General features: G+C 39.0%; 1 protein-coding gene across 2 annotated transcripts in view; it reads left to right on the top strand.

Moving 5' to 3' along the window:
* Window positions 1–13,122, top strand: part of TPD52L1 (TPD52 like 1) — a gene marked incomplete at its 3' end in the record, with an annotated part of 30,168 nt that extends 17,046 nt beyond the window's left edge. The window contains exons 4-6 of one of the 2 annotated variants that reach the window (XM_079549950.1): window positions 7,501–7,539; window positions 8,877–8,937; window positions 12,991–13,122. In XM_079549950.1, coding sequence (XP_079406076.1) covers window positions 7,501–7,539; window positions 8,877–8,937; window positions 12,991–13,122 — 232 coding nt within the window. The remainder of the gene's footprint in view (window positions 1–7,500; window positions 7,540–8,876; window positions 8,938–12,990) is intronic. The other variant, XM_079549951.1, reaches the window with a different exon arrangement.

Below are 13,122 nucleotides of genomic sequence, written 5' to 3'. Positions count from 1 at the left end.
AAAGAAATATTTCAGGGTATTTTTTATCATCTCTTTCACAAAAGATGTAACAAAAGTAGTACCACATCCTGAGGATGAATTTTTATTATCTAGCAAACTCTTACTGCCTTGCTCATTTTTCCTTTTTTTTCCTTTTTTTTTTCTTTTTATTTCTTTTTTTATTTGATCTGTTTCATCATAGGAGACAGATGAACTATGATGGAAATAATTACCATTTAAGTACTTAAAAATCAGTCTTCATGTTGTATCTTTGAAAGTATTAAACGTAAGATTCCTCAGAATGAGAGCACAAAAGAAGAAATTGTAAACAGTTAATCAAGGCTTAAGTTTTCAGTTTGGCAGCAGGATTATAGAATTTCTTCTTGGGTGTTTGATGGAGTTGATTTATTTTTTGTGGTGAAATAAATGGTCTTGAATATTAGAATTAGGGTCTCATTTGTTAGAGATACTAGTGTACATTTACTTTCTTGTCATTTTCACTGCATTAGTTCATTTTACAGTACTTCAAATACTTTTAGGGTTTTTTATGCAATTTCTTTTTCCCCGCTCATTTCTTAATCTGAATCTTCTGAAATCTTTAGAGTCAAGTCTATCTTTTACATACAGCCAAACAAAACCTCTATGAAAGCACCACTGCTTTTCTAGGTGCAAGTTGAAAAAATTAGGAAAATCTTCATCACAATATTATCTGCCTTACAATATTTGTTTTCACATTAAAGTTGAAAATGGAAATCTGGACAGTGGTTTGCAACTAGCTTATGAACATAAGCTAAGAGCTATTTGACTTCATACACTTAAACATCTCTTAGTATATAGGCCTGGTCTTCCTTTTCCTGCCTTCTGGGTCTTCTGTATGAGAAACACAGAACACAGTCCTAACGTTGGTTTTTGTGTTACTCAGAATTTCCTGGGGTTTGATGATATTTTTTCCAGCCTCAGGCTTAGTTGCTTATGGTATTTATTTTCACTTTTTTTTCCTACCACTATTTATTCTTACTGCCTTTCCTTCTTTCATGGTTGTATTGTGTATATTTGAGAAATTCGTGATGAGGAGTTTGTGGGCCGTGTGGCACACACATATTCTGTTTCATCTTGTGTTCTTTCCTCACGCTTACTTACGTAACAGAGACAAAGCCAGTGCTTGGTGAACAGTGCTGCTGCTTCTGTGCTTTGGATCCTTACAGCAGGGATCAGAATTGATGTGTACACTGGTTCCTGAAGGTAGAGGGAAGGATGATCAACCATTTAGTACTTTTTAGGTCTTATTACTGTGCCTTGTGTAGGGCGTGAAACTTCTGCAAATGCAGAAATGTCTTCGCTGTAACAGAGCGTGTTTTTCTTTTAATATTGCTCTTAATTACTGACTGCTATCAAATTCGTTTCTCCTCCCTGTCAGTACCAACCCCCAACCCCACGGTGATTGTGCTTCTGACTAACACTTGGAACGCAGATGGGTGGTATTTATCTCATTAGCCCTTTAGCCAAGAGGCTGAGTCCGTAAGCTTTTGAATTAATGTATAAGCTTGGTTCTAGTAGCTTTCTGTAATAAAAAGCATTACCTCAAATGTGGTTGGGAAATTTTTAGGAAAATATGAACTTACCAGCTTTGGCTTTTTTTTTTTTAATTTTATTTTTTATTATTTATTTATTTATTTATTTATTTATTTATTTATTGGTAGAGGCATGCTGTTTTTGTTTTTGAGGCACACAACACAAAGAAACAAGCACCAGAGCTGATGTCCCCTAGTTACATGAAGCATGGCATGAATTGGGCATGCTACATTTGCTGAATACCCTAAATCTGGAATAACTATGTGCTTACTCCAGCAATGAAGCTGGCATGATACATTTCTGTGAGGGGTCGCACTGTAAACCTTACCACTTAAATGGCCTGGTTTGAAAATATTTTCTCCTACTCCAGTGCTGGTCATGGTGGAGGAATAAGCTGTAAGGAGGCATGTATTCATTGTTTCACTGTTTGCTTTTTCTTTTTTTTTCCTAATCCAAATCATTTTATTTCAGCAATCAAGCACATGCATTACCTTTGCCTCTTTCTGTAATACTGATTTAAACGCACATTAGACTCCGGCTTAATTCTGTTGCTTAGGCATTAAGGCTGATGCTCACCAGTGGCATCCAGATGCAAATCCCGGTTCTGCTTTCATTCAGTATAGACACTTGAAACTGCTTTATAAAACCTAGATAATCACTGTAATTCCCCATATGTTCTGGGTGTCTGGTGTTTTTGTTCTTTACACCATCTGTGACAATGGTGATTTTGAATGGTCTTATAGCCGGCCTGTTGCCACCAGATTTTCTTACCACTTCACCTCCATCTCATATTATTTCTGTTAACGTTTTCTGACATGGAGGAGGAAAGCAGTGGAGAAGAGGGGAGTTCCAGGTCTCTTGTAGAGCAATAGTGTGCTTCTGAGAGATCTGGGCCCAGACACTGGGGTATTTCAAAGTCTCTTGCCGTGTTGAGTAGAGATGTGACATGGGGCTGAGGGGCTTTACTTCCTGCTTCTTTGCACACTGCCAGTGTTTGGATATTCTCCTGTAATACTACTGGACTGCACTGCAGCCGTCTGTGTGGATCTCACAGTTTCAGCTCTGCTCATGGCTTTTATAGAAATTGTCATGCCAAGTGGGAGGGTTTGTTTCTTTTGTTTGTTTCTTTGTTTTAAAAGAAAAACAACAAGATGCCACAGCAGTAAGGAAACTGCAAAATGCACTACGTACATTGTTGTACAAGAAAATCTATTTGACAATTAAACTAACAAAGGCATGCATGACGATTAGGACAGCAGCAGTTATACTGCTTATACATCCTTCATTCAGCTGTCTCATGCATTATCTTTAATTACATGATCACGTGGAGCCCTTTCATATTCAGTTCCTGGGATGAGCCACTCTGAAGATGAATATGATACCTTATTCCAGAAGCTGAAAGACACAGGTGGAAGAGTGCAGACAGGGAGAGGTTTGTGGCATGATGAAGGCAGATGATTTTCCCCTCAGAGTTGACTGGGTGCTAGGGGAAAGCATTAATCTGTTACTTTTTAAGCATCTAGATAATAGCACAATGACAATATCAAAAATGGTTTTGTCAAGAAAATTGCCTTAAACTGGCATCACCACCAGTCATAGAATTACGGGCAGAGTTTGTGATGGAACTTGAATTATATAAGGCTCTGCCTACTCTTTTGACAGTCCTTTAAGTGAGCCAGGGAAGTACAGTTCAGGTGTTAATGCTTTAACAGGAAGAGGGCATAGGGAGTTGACAATTACATTCAAGGAACAGGTGTCAGCAGTTCATCGTGACACAGGATTTAGCAGGCTTCTGTCCTGAGTCTGTTACACTTCAGTAATTCCACTGCTGACTTAGATGATGGCATCATGTGTGCACATAAACCACCTAGGTGACTGCAGTGGGAGGGAATGCAGGCTCTTTAGACAGCAAGATTAGAATTCAAAATGAGATGTTAAAATAAAATCTGATGGAAGGAAGAGTAAAGTACTGCACTAACAGATGATAAAAAATCAAATGCAGAGGTGGTAAGTACAGAGCAGCCAGCTGATTAGCTCTGCAGTTAAGGTAAGGACTTGGTATGTGCTGGGCTAGTGGCTTGCAAATGCAGCATAAGTCCACGCTGTCATGGTACTTCTGCTAAGCTAAACTTAATTCCAGCATTTGCTTCAAGAGTGCTGTATATCCAAGATTTGGGAGGGAGTTGCACTGATCAGCTCAGGTGGGGTTTCAGCTGAAGTATTTGTGTCAGTGCAGGGTGTACAAGAGAACTGGAATAAATGTGGAAAAGAATCAGAACAATTATCACTGCTTCAGTGGGGCTGAATGACAAAAAGAGAAAAGATGAGAGATACAGATAAGTCCATGTATTTTTGAGAAGTGCAAGTATATGAGATAATGAGCCCTGTAAACATCAGTGAAGAAATCCTTGCTTTTCTTCAGAACGAGGTGTGAATCATGTGCAGAAAATAATATGTCACACCACACACTGGAAAAAGATGTCAAGAGAGTAACCATTGAATTGATGTTCATTAAATGTGTGCCACCTCTCTGGCTCCCTGTGGGATGCAGGTGTTCCCTTGAAGTGTCTGTAATTAAAGGCAGCATCAGTAATATACTGATGAAGGAGAGGCACTCCGCCTCATTGTTTCTCAACTTCTGAACCTTAATGACATCCTTTAAATATCGTATATCAGTGTGACTCTCCTAGTTCTACTGCCTTAATTAAGTTTCCTGTGAGCCGGAAAGCAGTGTCAAAGTGTTTAAAGTGTTATTTTAAACAAGGAAGAAGTATTTTAGAAAATGTCAACTTAGAAATTAAAAAGCTCTCTATGTTTTGTACCTGCCTCAACTTAGAGATGATTAAGAAATCCAAAAAGAGGCAAAGAAAAACAAGTATTTGCTGCTGTACACGTAAATTTCAAACTAGCCTGTACTTCCTCTTTAATGAAGTTAAGGTAGGACCTGGGGAGGGAAACCAGATAGCGTTGGTTAAACCTGATCTGAGAGTGAGGATGCGAAGTTTAGCAGGCATAACTTCTTCTCCTTGCTGTACGCAGTGTGTCACTTGTGTGGTGAAGGAGTGTGTGAAAATTCTTGTCTCGAAGGAATGTAAGCTGATCCACAGTGTAGTGTGAATTCCAACATCGACATTTGAATGAGGATGACTTGTTTTTCCTTGGGCACTTCGGCATGCTGCAGATATATATATGTATATTTTTATTGCTTCTTTCTAATACTTCTAACTCTTGCTTTTCTTTTCTTGTGCATCCACAAAGATCACATTCTATTAGGTAAGACACATTATTCCTTGAATGGTGCCTCTATATGTAGCAGGATTTGTTTTATGGAAGGTAACGCAGTAACCTCTTTCTTTTCAGCATTGATGTGTATTCTAAAAACTTAGCTACATGAAGTGTAACGCCTCATTTATAAAGCATAGTTTGTGTAGTGAGGAAAGGACTGGACTAAGTGCCTAGAATGAGTTTGCCTTGCACTTAAGGAGTTTTGACTTAAATTCAAATAATGAATGCATTAAAAATGCTGGTCTTGGGAAAACCTACTTTTATGTAATCCCGTTCCTTTTACTGTCTTTTGCTGTCAGAGGTTAGAACATAAACAGCAAACACTCCGCAAAAAAAAATCAGCTCAGCCAGCAGAGTATTATGAAGATTCATTAAAAAAAAATAATTACCATCTCATCAATAATGTAAAACTGCACTAGCCATGAGGTGTGCATGCTGACTGTTTAAAAGTCTGTAGTCCTGGGAAAATTTCCAAAGGTAAGACAAGTTCTTAACCTAATTAATAAAACAGGGTCTTTATCTTCTTTGGAGCTTGAATATATTGATGCTTCAAAGCACTTCAGCATATGATGAATAATGTTTGCTGAAAGATTCCGTAAGCTCCACCCAACAGAGAGGCCTTGCACAGCTGTGAGTCCATGCAGTCTGTCCAGCCTCGTAGCATTGCCAGTGCATGGGGCAGCTCAAGAAAACCTTCTCTGTCCAGCCAAGTGTCATCCAAATGTGGGCTCTTCACTGTGAAGACTTCAAAATGTGATATAAACTGACCTTTCTGTCTCACTCTGGCATGAAACTAAAATTAGCACCTAGCAGTCTTTGTCATGAAAGATCTCTGTTCCTTCACCTCTGCACTGAGCCCCTGAAATCTCTCACCATCACTGACATGAATGCCTTTAAAAAAGCTTTCTGTTTGAGGCTTCTGGTAAAACGTGAACATGTTGTCACTGGTCCTATAACTTGCATCCTCACCTCTTTAAAGAAAATAAAAGATGAACTCAGTAAAATACACACAGTATTCAGATTGTCTGTCACATGCCATCTCTCTGCTGTGCAAATTTAATTAGGCGCAATGTAATCTTCTTATTCTGAGCTTTGAAATGTTTTGCTACTAGAAGAGCAATCTATGCTGAAATACTTCCAAATGCTTATTTTCTGCCAGTTTGTCATGTGTTACGAGACTAACATGGCAAACACGCTTATTTCAATTAACTAGAATTGTTAAAGATCTGCACTCCTGAAGTGTTTGTGCCAATCTTTCATAAATCTGAAAAATGATGTGGAAAATTGAACATGAAAACTCTGTATTATCTGCTATGGGTTCTTGTCTATCTGAGTTGAGCAAAGCCTTGAAATATTTACAGCAGAAATGGTTTATGTGATTCTCACTCTCTCCTTCTTGCCAAACTGTTCTTCACCCCACACCTATTTTTGAATCTAAACAAAAAATGGCTTTTGTCTATTTATGGACACATTATCTCTCTGAATTTGTATGGTTTAGAAAAGCGCTGTTTATATGTATGAGTGCTCTCTTTTTGTTTTTAATGCTATAATTATGCTTTACTTGTTTGCAGCCATATACTGGTATCCCACAACTCTTACTCTTTTCAGTCAGACCAAGCTGCAGCTGTCAGGCAACACTGAAAGTAACCACACATGGAGTTTTTAAACAATACATACTTCTGCTTAATCATAATGTTCAGATGCAAATGCAATTTTGAGCAGTTCTTGCACTTCAAATAGAGAATATTCAGAACAGGCTTGATGCTTCCCAGCAGATGTTATAAAAGCAGAGCTGACCTTGGTGGCCCAGCTGGGAAAATGTGGCAAGTTAACTGAAGAGGTTGGGATGGGCAGCCAGCTGCAGGGATAGAGGTGTAGAAGAGGATCTTTGAGTGTTCTGGAGAACCCATCCGCTGTCTTCCAACCTTCCAATATGCATGCTGCTGGGAAGTCTGAGGACAGAAGAAGAAAGTGTGGCATGTAGAAGTGGGATGGAAGCTGTGGAGGACAGTGCTTTCTACACTTAGTGAGGTGTGAAGGAAAGGGTGAAGTGTCTCAGAGAAGTAGGGACAGGAACTGCTGCAGCTGTGAGGGTTGTCTCAGTTGAAGTAACCTCTTGTTCAGTTAGCTTTTTGTGCATGAAGCTCTGAAAATTAGGAGCTTGCGTGGGCTGTTTGGCCATATGCATCGTGCATGCAACAAAGCTAGGCAGCTGCCTGCTTACCAACTGCTTTGAATGAGCAATGTTCAGGCTCACAAACCTGAGGTGTATTCACCCAATACAGAGTGTATTATCTGTGAGGAATTATTATCTGAGGAATACAAAGATGCTCTCTGTTATTCTGTCATGTTGCATGTTTTTGTAGGTAGCAGGGTTCTGTATCCTTTAAATCATATTGCCAGGGTATGTTCTACATCATTTTTTGAACCTTATGCAATTGCTGTTCAGCTGACAGGAGAGTGTGATGGTAAGATCTTCAGTGCCAAAAGTGAACTGGATTTCAGGTGAGTTTGACAGGATATTGCCATCAGGAATGGAGTATCATTACTCCTATATTAACTTGCATTACTAATATGCATTCAAGATATAAAAATGGTGTGTTATAATCACGTTGCAAACACAGTTTTACAGCTTTTTTCTTATCTTTTGCTATCATCCCACAGCTATTCTATTCGCCATTCCATAAGCATGCCTGCAATGAGGTAATATACTACTCATATTGTACTTTCTACGTTGATGGTCAATATTGTAATGAGGAAGGATTTGCATATTTTGATCCTAATCCTGCAGTTTTTAGTCAGATTACTTCAATCAATTAAGGCTATTCATGTAGATAAGGACCACAGGACTGGCCATCTGTGGTTTTGTTGTTAGTTGTTTTTTCTTTTTTCTTTTTTTTAAATCGCATTAACTGTTTAACCTCTGGTTCAATCTTTTGAGTAAAGGAAGCAGTTCCGAAATGTATTTGAGTGGTTGAATGTTATCAGATTTGTATTACTGAACCTGAAAATCATTTGCTTTGCTGTCTCCAGAACATCATCCAAAGCCCATTAATGTCAGAAATGCTTAGCACTCCCTTTGGATCATGCACCTATGCATGGATTTTATATGAGTGCTATATGGCTGTAATCATGCTTCACTTGACTTGCCAAATATCAATGTCACTTGAAGTAAAGGTCTTAATGTTTTCAGTAAAATTAGGATCTACTTTTCTTTTTACCCTCACAGTCTCTAAATATATTAATATTGCTGCTCCCTACCAAGCATGTGGGGAAAACTCAGTATACCACAGTAGGTGAAAAAAAAGCTAAGAACTAAATCATTAAGTAACTGCTTCATTATGCTGTACTGGGCTTAGGGAGTTCCTATTACCTCTTTGTTTTGTACTCCCTTTACTAAACAAGAGGAACCCTGCTGAACAACAGTGGAGGCTCTTTGCTAATAACGAAGCACAAAGCATGCTGTAATTGAGCTTGCTGTTGTCAAGCAAGGAGCAGAGAAGCAGAAGGGAATATTAGACTGTAAACTCCCTTTACCCACTGTCGATTTGTCCAAGTCTTTTGTGCTGACTGAACAACTAGAGGAGGAGACAAGCTTTTGTTTAGTTCCACATGGAATGTATTTCCACATGGAATGGAAGATGGATTTTTCAGCAGTGGGGAAACTGCTGGTAAGAGGGGAGAAAGACACATCTTTCTAAGCTATTAGAGGGCACCTTGGGTATAGATCTTGATGGGGATCCATGCTCTCACTTTAGAACAAAATGATTCAGAAAACAGTCAAACCAGTCACTGGTTTACTAGGGAGATTCAACTTTTGCAAATTGGTAACTAAAAAATACTCATCTGATTACCTTAATTGGATTTGATTTACAGTAAGGCAAGTGATTGTTCATACCCTTTCAGTCAACAGCCCTGTGCTGCCAGACAGTCTTCACCCTTTCCTACCATTTTTGCCTGGTGAAAATTAATGAAATTGCAAAGTTACCTCATTAAACTTGCAACTGACTCTCCTTCCTTCAACTTTCTTTTTCTCTTAGGAATTCTCCCACTTTCAAATCTTTTGAAGAGAAGGTTGAGACCACTGTCACAAGCCTTAAGGTAATGATTAGAGGCTGAGTTGTGGCTGTGGCTGTGCTTGAAGTGTATCTATCACACTTAAAGACATCTCTATCATTTTTGTGGGAAATTGATTGAATGTGCTGTTCCATCAAGAATTTCATGGAACTGCAAGAGTACTAATGGAAAATGAAGACAATATGCAGAAACAAATAGTCTTTATCTGTTTCACTACTACAAAATTACTTCTGTTGTTTACCAAAGTAAACAAGGGGTCTCAAAAATATAAAAAAAATATGGTTGTACCAAGGTGTAGAGATATGTCAGGTGTGACCATGTGATTATGCTGCATGAGACAGAGCCATGTGGAGTCACAAGGTCAGATTTTGAAAGTGATATGGTCTTAAGAACTTTGTGCTGTGACCTGCCAGACAACACAGCTTTTTGCCTATGTAGTGAACTCAAGTTCTTTCAGCATTAGAGACCCACTTGCCAAGTGCTGCATGCTCAGCTGGTGAGGGCTGCCGTGTAACTGGTTTAAGTCACACCACCTGTGTGGGTCTTCATGGTGAAGCAGTCTTTCCTTGATACAGTTCTTCATTTCGTCTCTAATTTCAATATTTGTCCAAGTTTAAATTTTCAAAACTATACACATATGTGTATGTTTGCTGTTAGATAATCTTTGACTGATGACAAAGTTATCAGTCACCACTAATAACACTTGTTAAGGCGGGAGAGTGAATGGCAAATTTGCAGTGAGCTAATCTTTTCAGCATGAAAAATGAGAACGAGAGATTTCTTGTTCAGATGGTTCTTTCTCATTTGACAAAGTGTGCCCAAAAAGTGGTGTTTTACTGGTACAGAACGATTCCAACATATTCTAAGTACAGCCCATTAGTGGGCAAGGGCAAAATTTAGTACCTTTTTTTTAGGTGGAACTGACTATACTGGATTAATGTCAATGGACATTTAAACTTATAAAACTTTAAAGTGCAAGAAGGTGTCCTTCCACTTGGGACAGGCATTCCTTCTTACATAAAATGCAGATTACCCCTAGAACTGGAGCAGTTGCATGAGGAAGGTCTGTTTTTTTCCATACCAATGTGAAAACTTACAGAGGGTACTATTTTCCAGGCAGTGTCTGAGGAAAGTATGGAGTTCTAGGGAGAATTATTTTGTTTTATTTTTCTAAATCAGCTTGTGCATCAGAGGATGCTGAACTGCACTATCATTTTCAGCTTTTGCCTGTTCATGTTTATTCAGAGAGAGGCTGCTCTGACAGCTTTAAATTATGGTAGTGTAGGTAGTGATTTCATCTCCATTGCACCTTGTCAGTGATGGAAATTTTCACAGGTGGGAGGCAGCATCCCAAGGAAGTTTAGTGGCAGAGCTAGAACAGAATGTTGACTTCTATAGCCTCAGCTCAGGGCTTGGTATACCTTTCAGTTCGTTCGTTCACCTGCTGCAAATGCTTTTTATGCTCACCGTCTCTGTCAGAGAAATTGTTCCTCAGTGGGATGCCACAGCTTGAAAGGTCTGAATTATTGCTTGTTGATGTCAAATGTTCCACTTGCTTATGTTTTCATGTTCCTTCTACCTCTGCCCATTTAGATAGATCCTCACTGGAACACTGGAGTTCTGAAATGGATTTTTTTGTTGTTTCCTTCCACTCAGTAGTTAGAAGAAATTACATGGGAGAAACACAATGCTTTTTTGAACCTACTAAACCTACTCACAGGGCTTTTAGACTCGTCAGTATATTTAGCTCCCAGGCTTGCATTTGTCCTACAGCTATGGCTAACCTGAGAGGGACAGATTAAAGCCTTTTTGCCAAAACAAAAAGTCCAGTCCAAAGTCAGCTTCCACATCCCACGCAGTGTTAATCGCCCAACTTTATTGGAATACCCTCTGACATTGTCTGAAATATTTTCTGTCTATATTCTCTTTCTCTGTGTAGTTTCTTTGTGCAAATGTTGGAAGGGAGCTGCAGTTTTGGCCCTAGAGTGCCACTAACACTGGCTGAAGACAGCTGGGAATGCCTCAGCATTGTTCTTCCTCTTCCCTGACTCTTTTAAGGCTTGCAAGATTAGATAGGCCTACAGGAGGAAAAGTATAGGCTGTCCCCTTGATTCTAGGGACCTGTCGTGATCTGAAAAAGTGAAGAATTTCCCAGAGAGGCTTCTGACCACAGACAGTAGCAGCATTCGTTTTTCTTAATTATTTATTTATGTGTTTTTCATGTTAGGTACAGAATCAATGGTCCTGCAGTGTTCTGTAACCAATGAAAACTGATTTTCAGCTTTCATTCATCTTGAAGTCAAATTTTAAATTAGATTTTGTTTGCTCTTCAGGTTGAATTTTGGGTTGCAGCTTTCTTGGGGAAATGTATTAGTTCACTTTCCCCTGAAGACTGACAGGACCTGAGTGCCTGACTTCTAAACTCTTCTGAAAATCAGAACACCGCTGAACTGTTCCTTGTATTCAATTTCTGGAGACCTTGGCAGAAGCATTTAGTAAAGTGACTCACATCATTCTTGTTTTCTCATGGAAGAGTAGGCAGAGAAATAAACAGAAAATAAAACTGAATTTATGATTATTATTTTTATGTGCCTCAGTTCAGATGCAGCTGATCCAAATAATTTGAAACGGTGCAGCAGCAGTCTTTATCTACATACCCACTCTGATCAGATGGAATCAACACTCTTGTGGAGATTTTTTAAATTGGGAAACAGTCATGAGCTTTGTAGTGAAAACTTAATAATAGCTTTACTAGGCAGTTTCTGCCTTTTCCATGCAAGTTCTGGACTAACCAGCAAATAATATATATTTAGATATATATGTGTGTGTATATATATATATATATATATATATATATATAGTATTGTTACTTACAAAAATTGGTGATAAACTGCGATCTTCTAGTAGGCTCTGCTGACTTACAGAATGGATGCAGACTTCTACCTTGAGACAGGAGCTTTTAGTAAGTGTGTTTCAAACTGTCAGAGCATAAATCCAGCATTCTACTACCTTGTTTTATTGAACTTTCAAGCTAGGCAAGCTCCTGTGCTTGCTGATAAAACAAAGGATTATGTAGGATTAACCCTTTGGAAACTTAGGACACAGTGTTCATTTGATTAAAGTAATCTTCCCAAGCATTTGGTGACTGGCAAGCAGGAAAAATACCAGCTTTAATTCCTGTTGCAGTTCTGGGATGGAGTAAGGAAGTTTGCCCTATTTTCAGACTTGAATCAGCTTAAAGCAGGCATATCAGCAAGGCAAATCACAAAAGAATATTCTCTTAGCAAGACTACCTTCTAAATGAGCTTTGTCTCCTCTTACAGTCTTGGCCATTTCCAAATCTTTGGAGAAAGCTTTTTTTTTTCTTGATTAGGAAAACTCTATTTCAGACTTCAAGTAATACTGTGCTTTAGTACTTATATTTACAAATTCAGTGAACTGTAGCCTTCTGAAAGTAGATGATGTGTGAGCAGTCATGCATTTCATTAATGTAACTGGATATTTTTTCTCCCAGGAAAATGTGGAGGGGAGTTTTACATATCAGCACTAGATACCTACAAGCATTGAAAGGGAAGTAAGTTGTTGTTTTGGTCACTTGGTTACAAAATTCCTTCTGTAGCCCAAAGTCGCCCCAAGGTTCATATAGCTGGAGAGAAGTTATGTTACCAACGCTGGGGGATGGACCATTTAACTCAGCAAAAATACCAGTTCCTTTCAGTGCCCATCAATCTGTGCAGAACTGGAAAAACAGAGAAACAAGCATGAGGTACTCATGTAAAGAACCACATAAAGTTCACTGGCAGGATACATGATCCTAACTGGAATCTACCTAGGGGTCAGTTGCTTTGAGTTTATCATGAATTCTCCATGCAGGTTTATGATTCTGATTGAGAAGTTTAAAAACTGCAGAGGTGGATACTTTGATGATAACTTTTGCTTTTTAAAAATAACCACCACTACCACGCTCTGCCTGCTTTGAACAGTTCTCAGCTCTGTGACCAAGGAGTGAAATGCAAATGGAACTTGATCCAGTGTGAGTGGAGGAACTTGCTGTTCTCTTTCTTTGCCTTGTTACAGACCAAGGTTGGTGGAACAAGCCACACTGGGGGCAGTTTTGAAGAAGTTCTCAGCTCCACAGCCAATGCCAGCGCTCAGAGCCCTCTGGCTGGCACCCGACTTCCTGAGAGTGAAGAAGAGCTTCAATGCTAG

This window comes from Tetrao urogallus (assembly GCF_951394365.1).
Source record: "Tetrao urogallus genome assembly, chromosome: 2".
NCBI classification, from domain to species: domain Eukaryota; kingdom Metazoa; phylum Chordata; class Aves; order Galliformes; family Phasianidae; genus Tetrao; species Tetrao urogallus.
The sequence above is the reverse complement of the archived record's forward strand: the minus strand, read 5'-3'. Positions and strand labels throughout refer to the sequence as shown.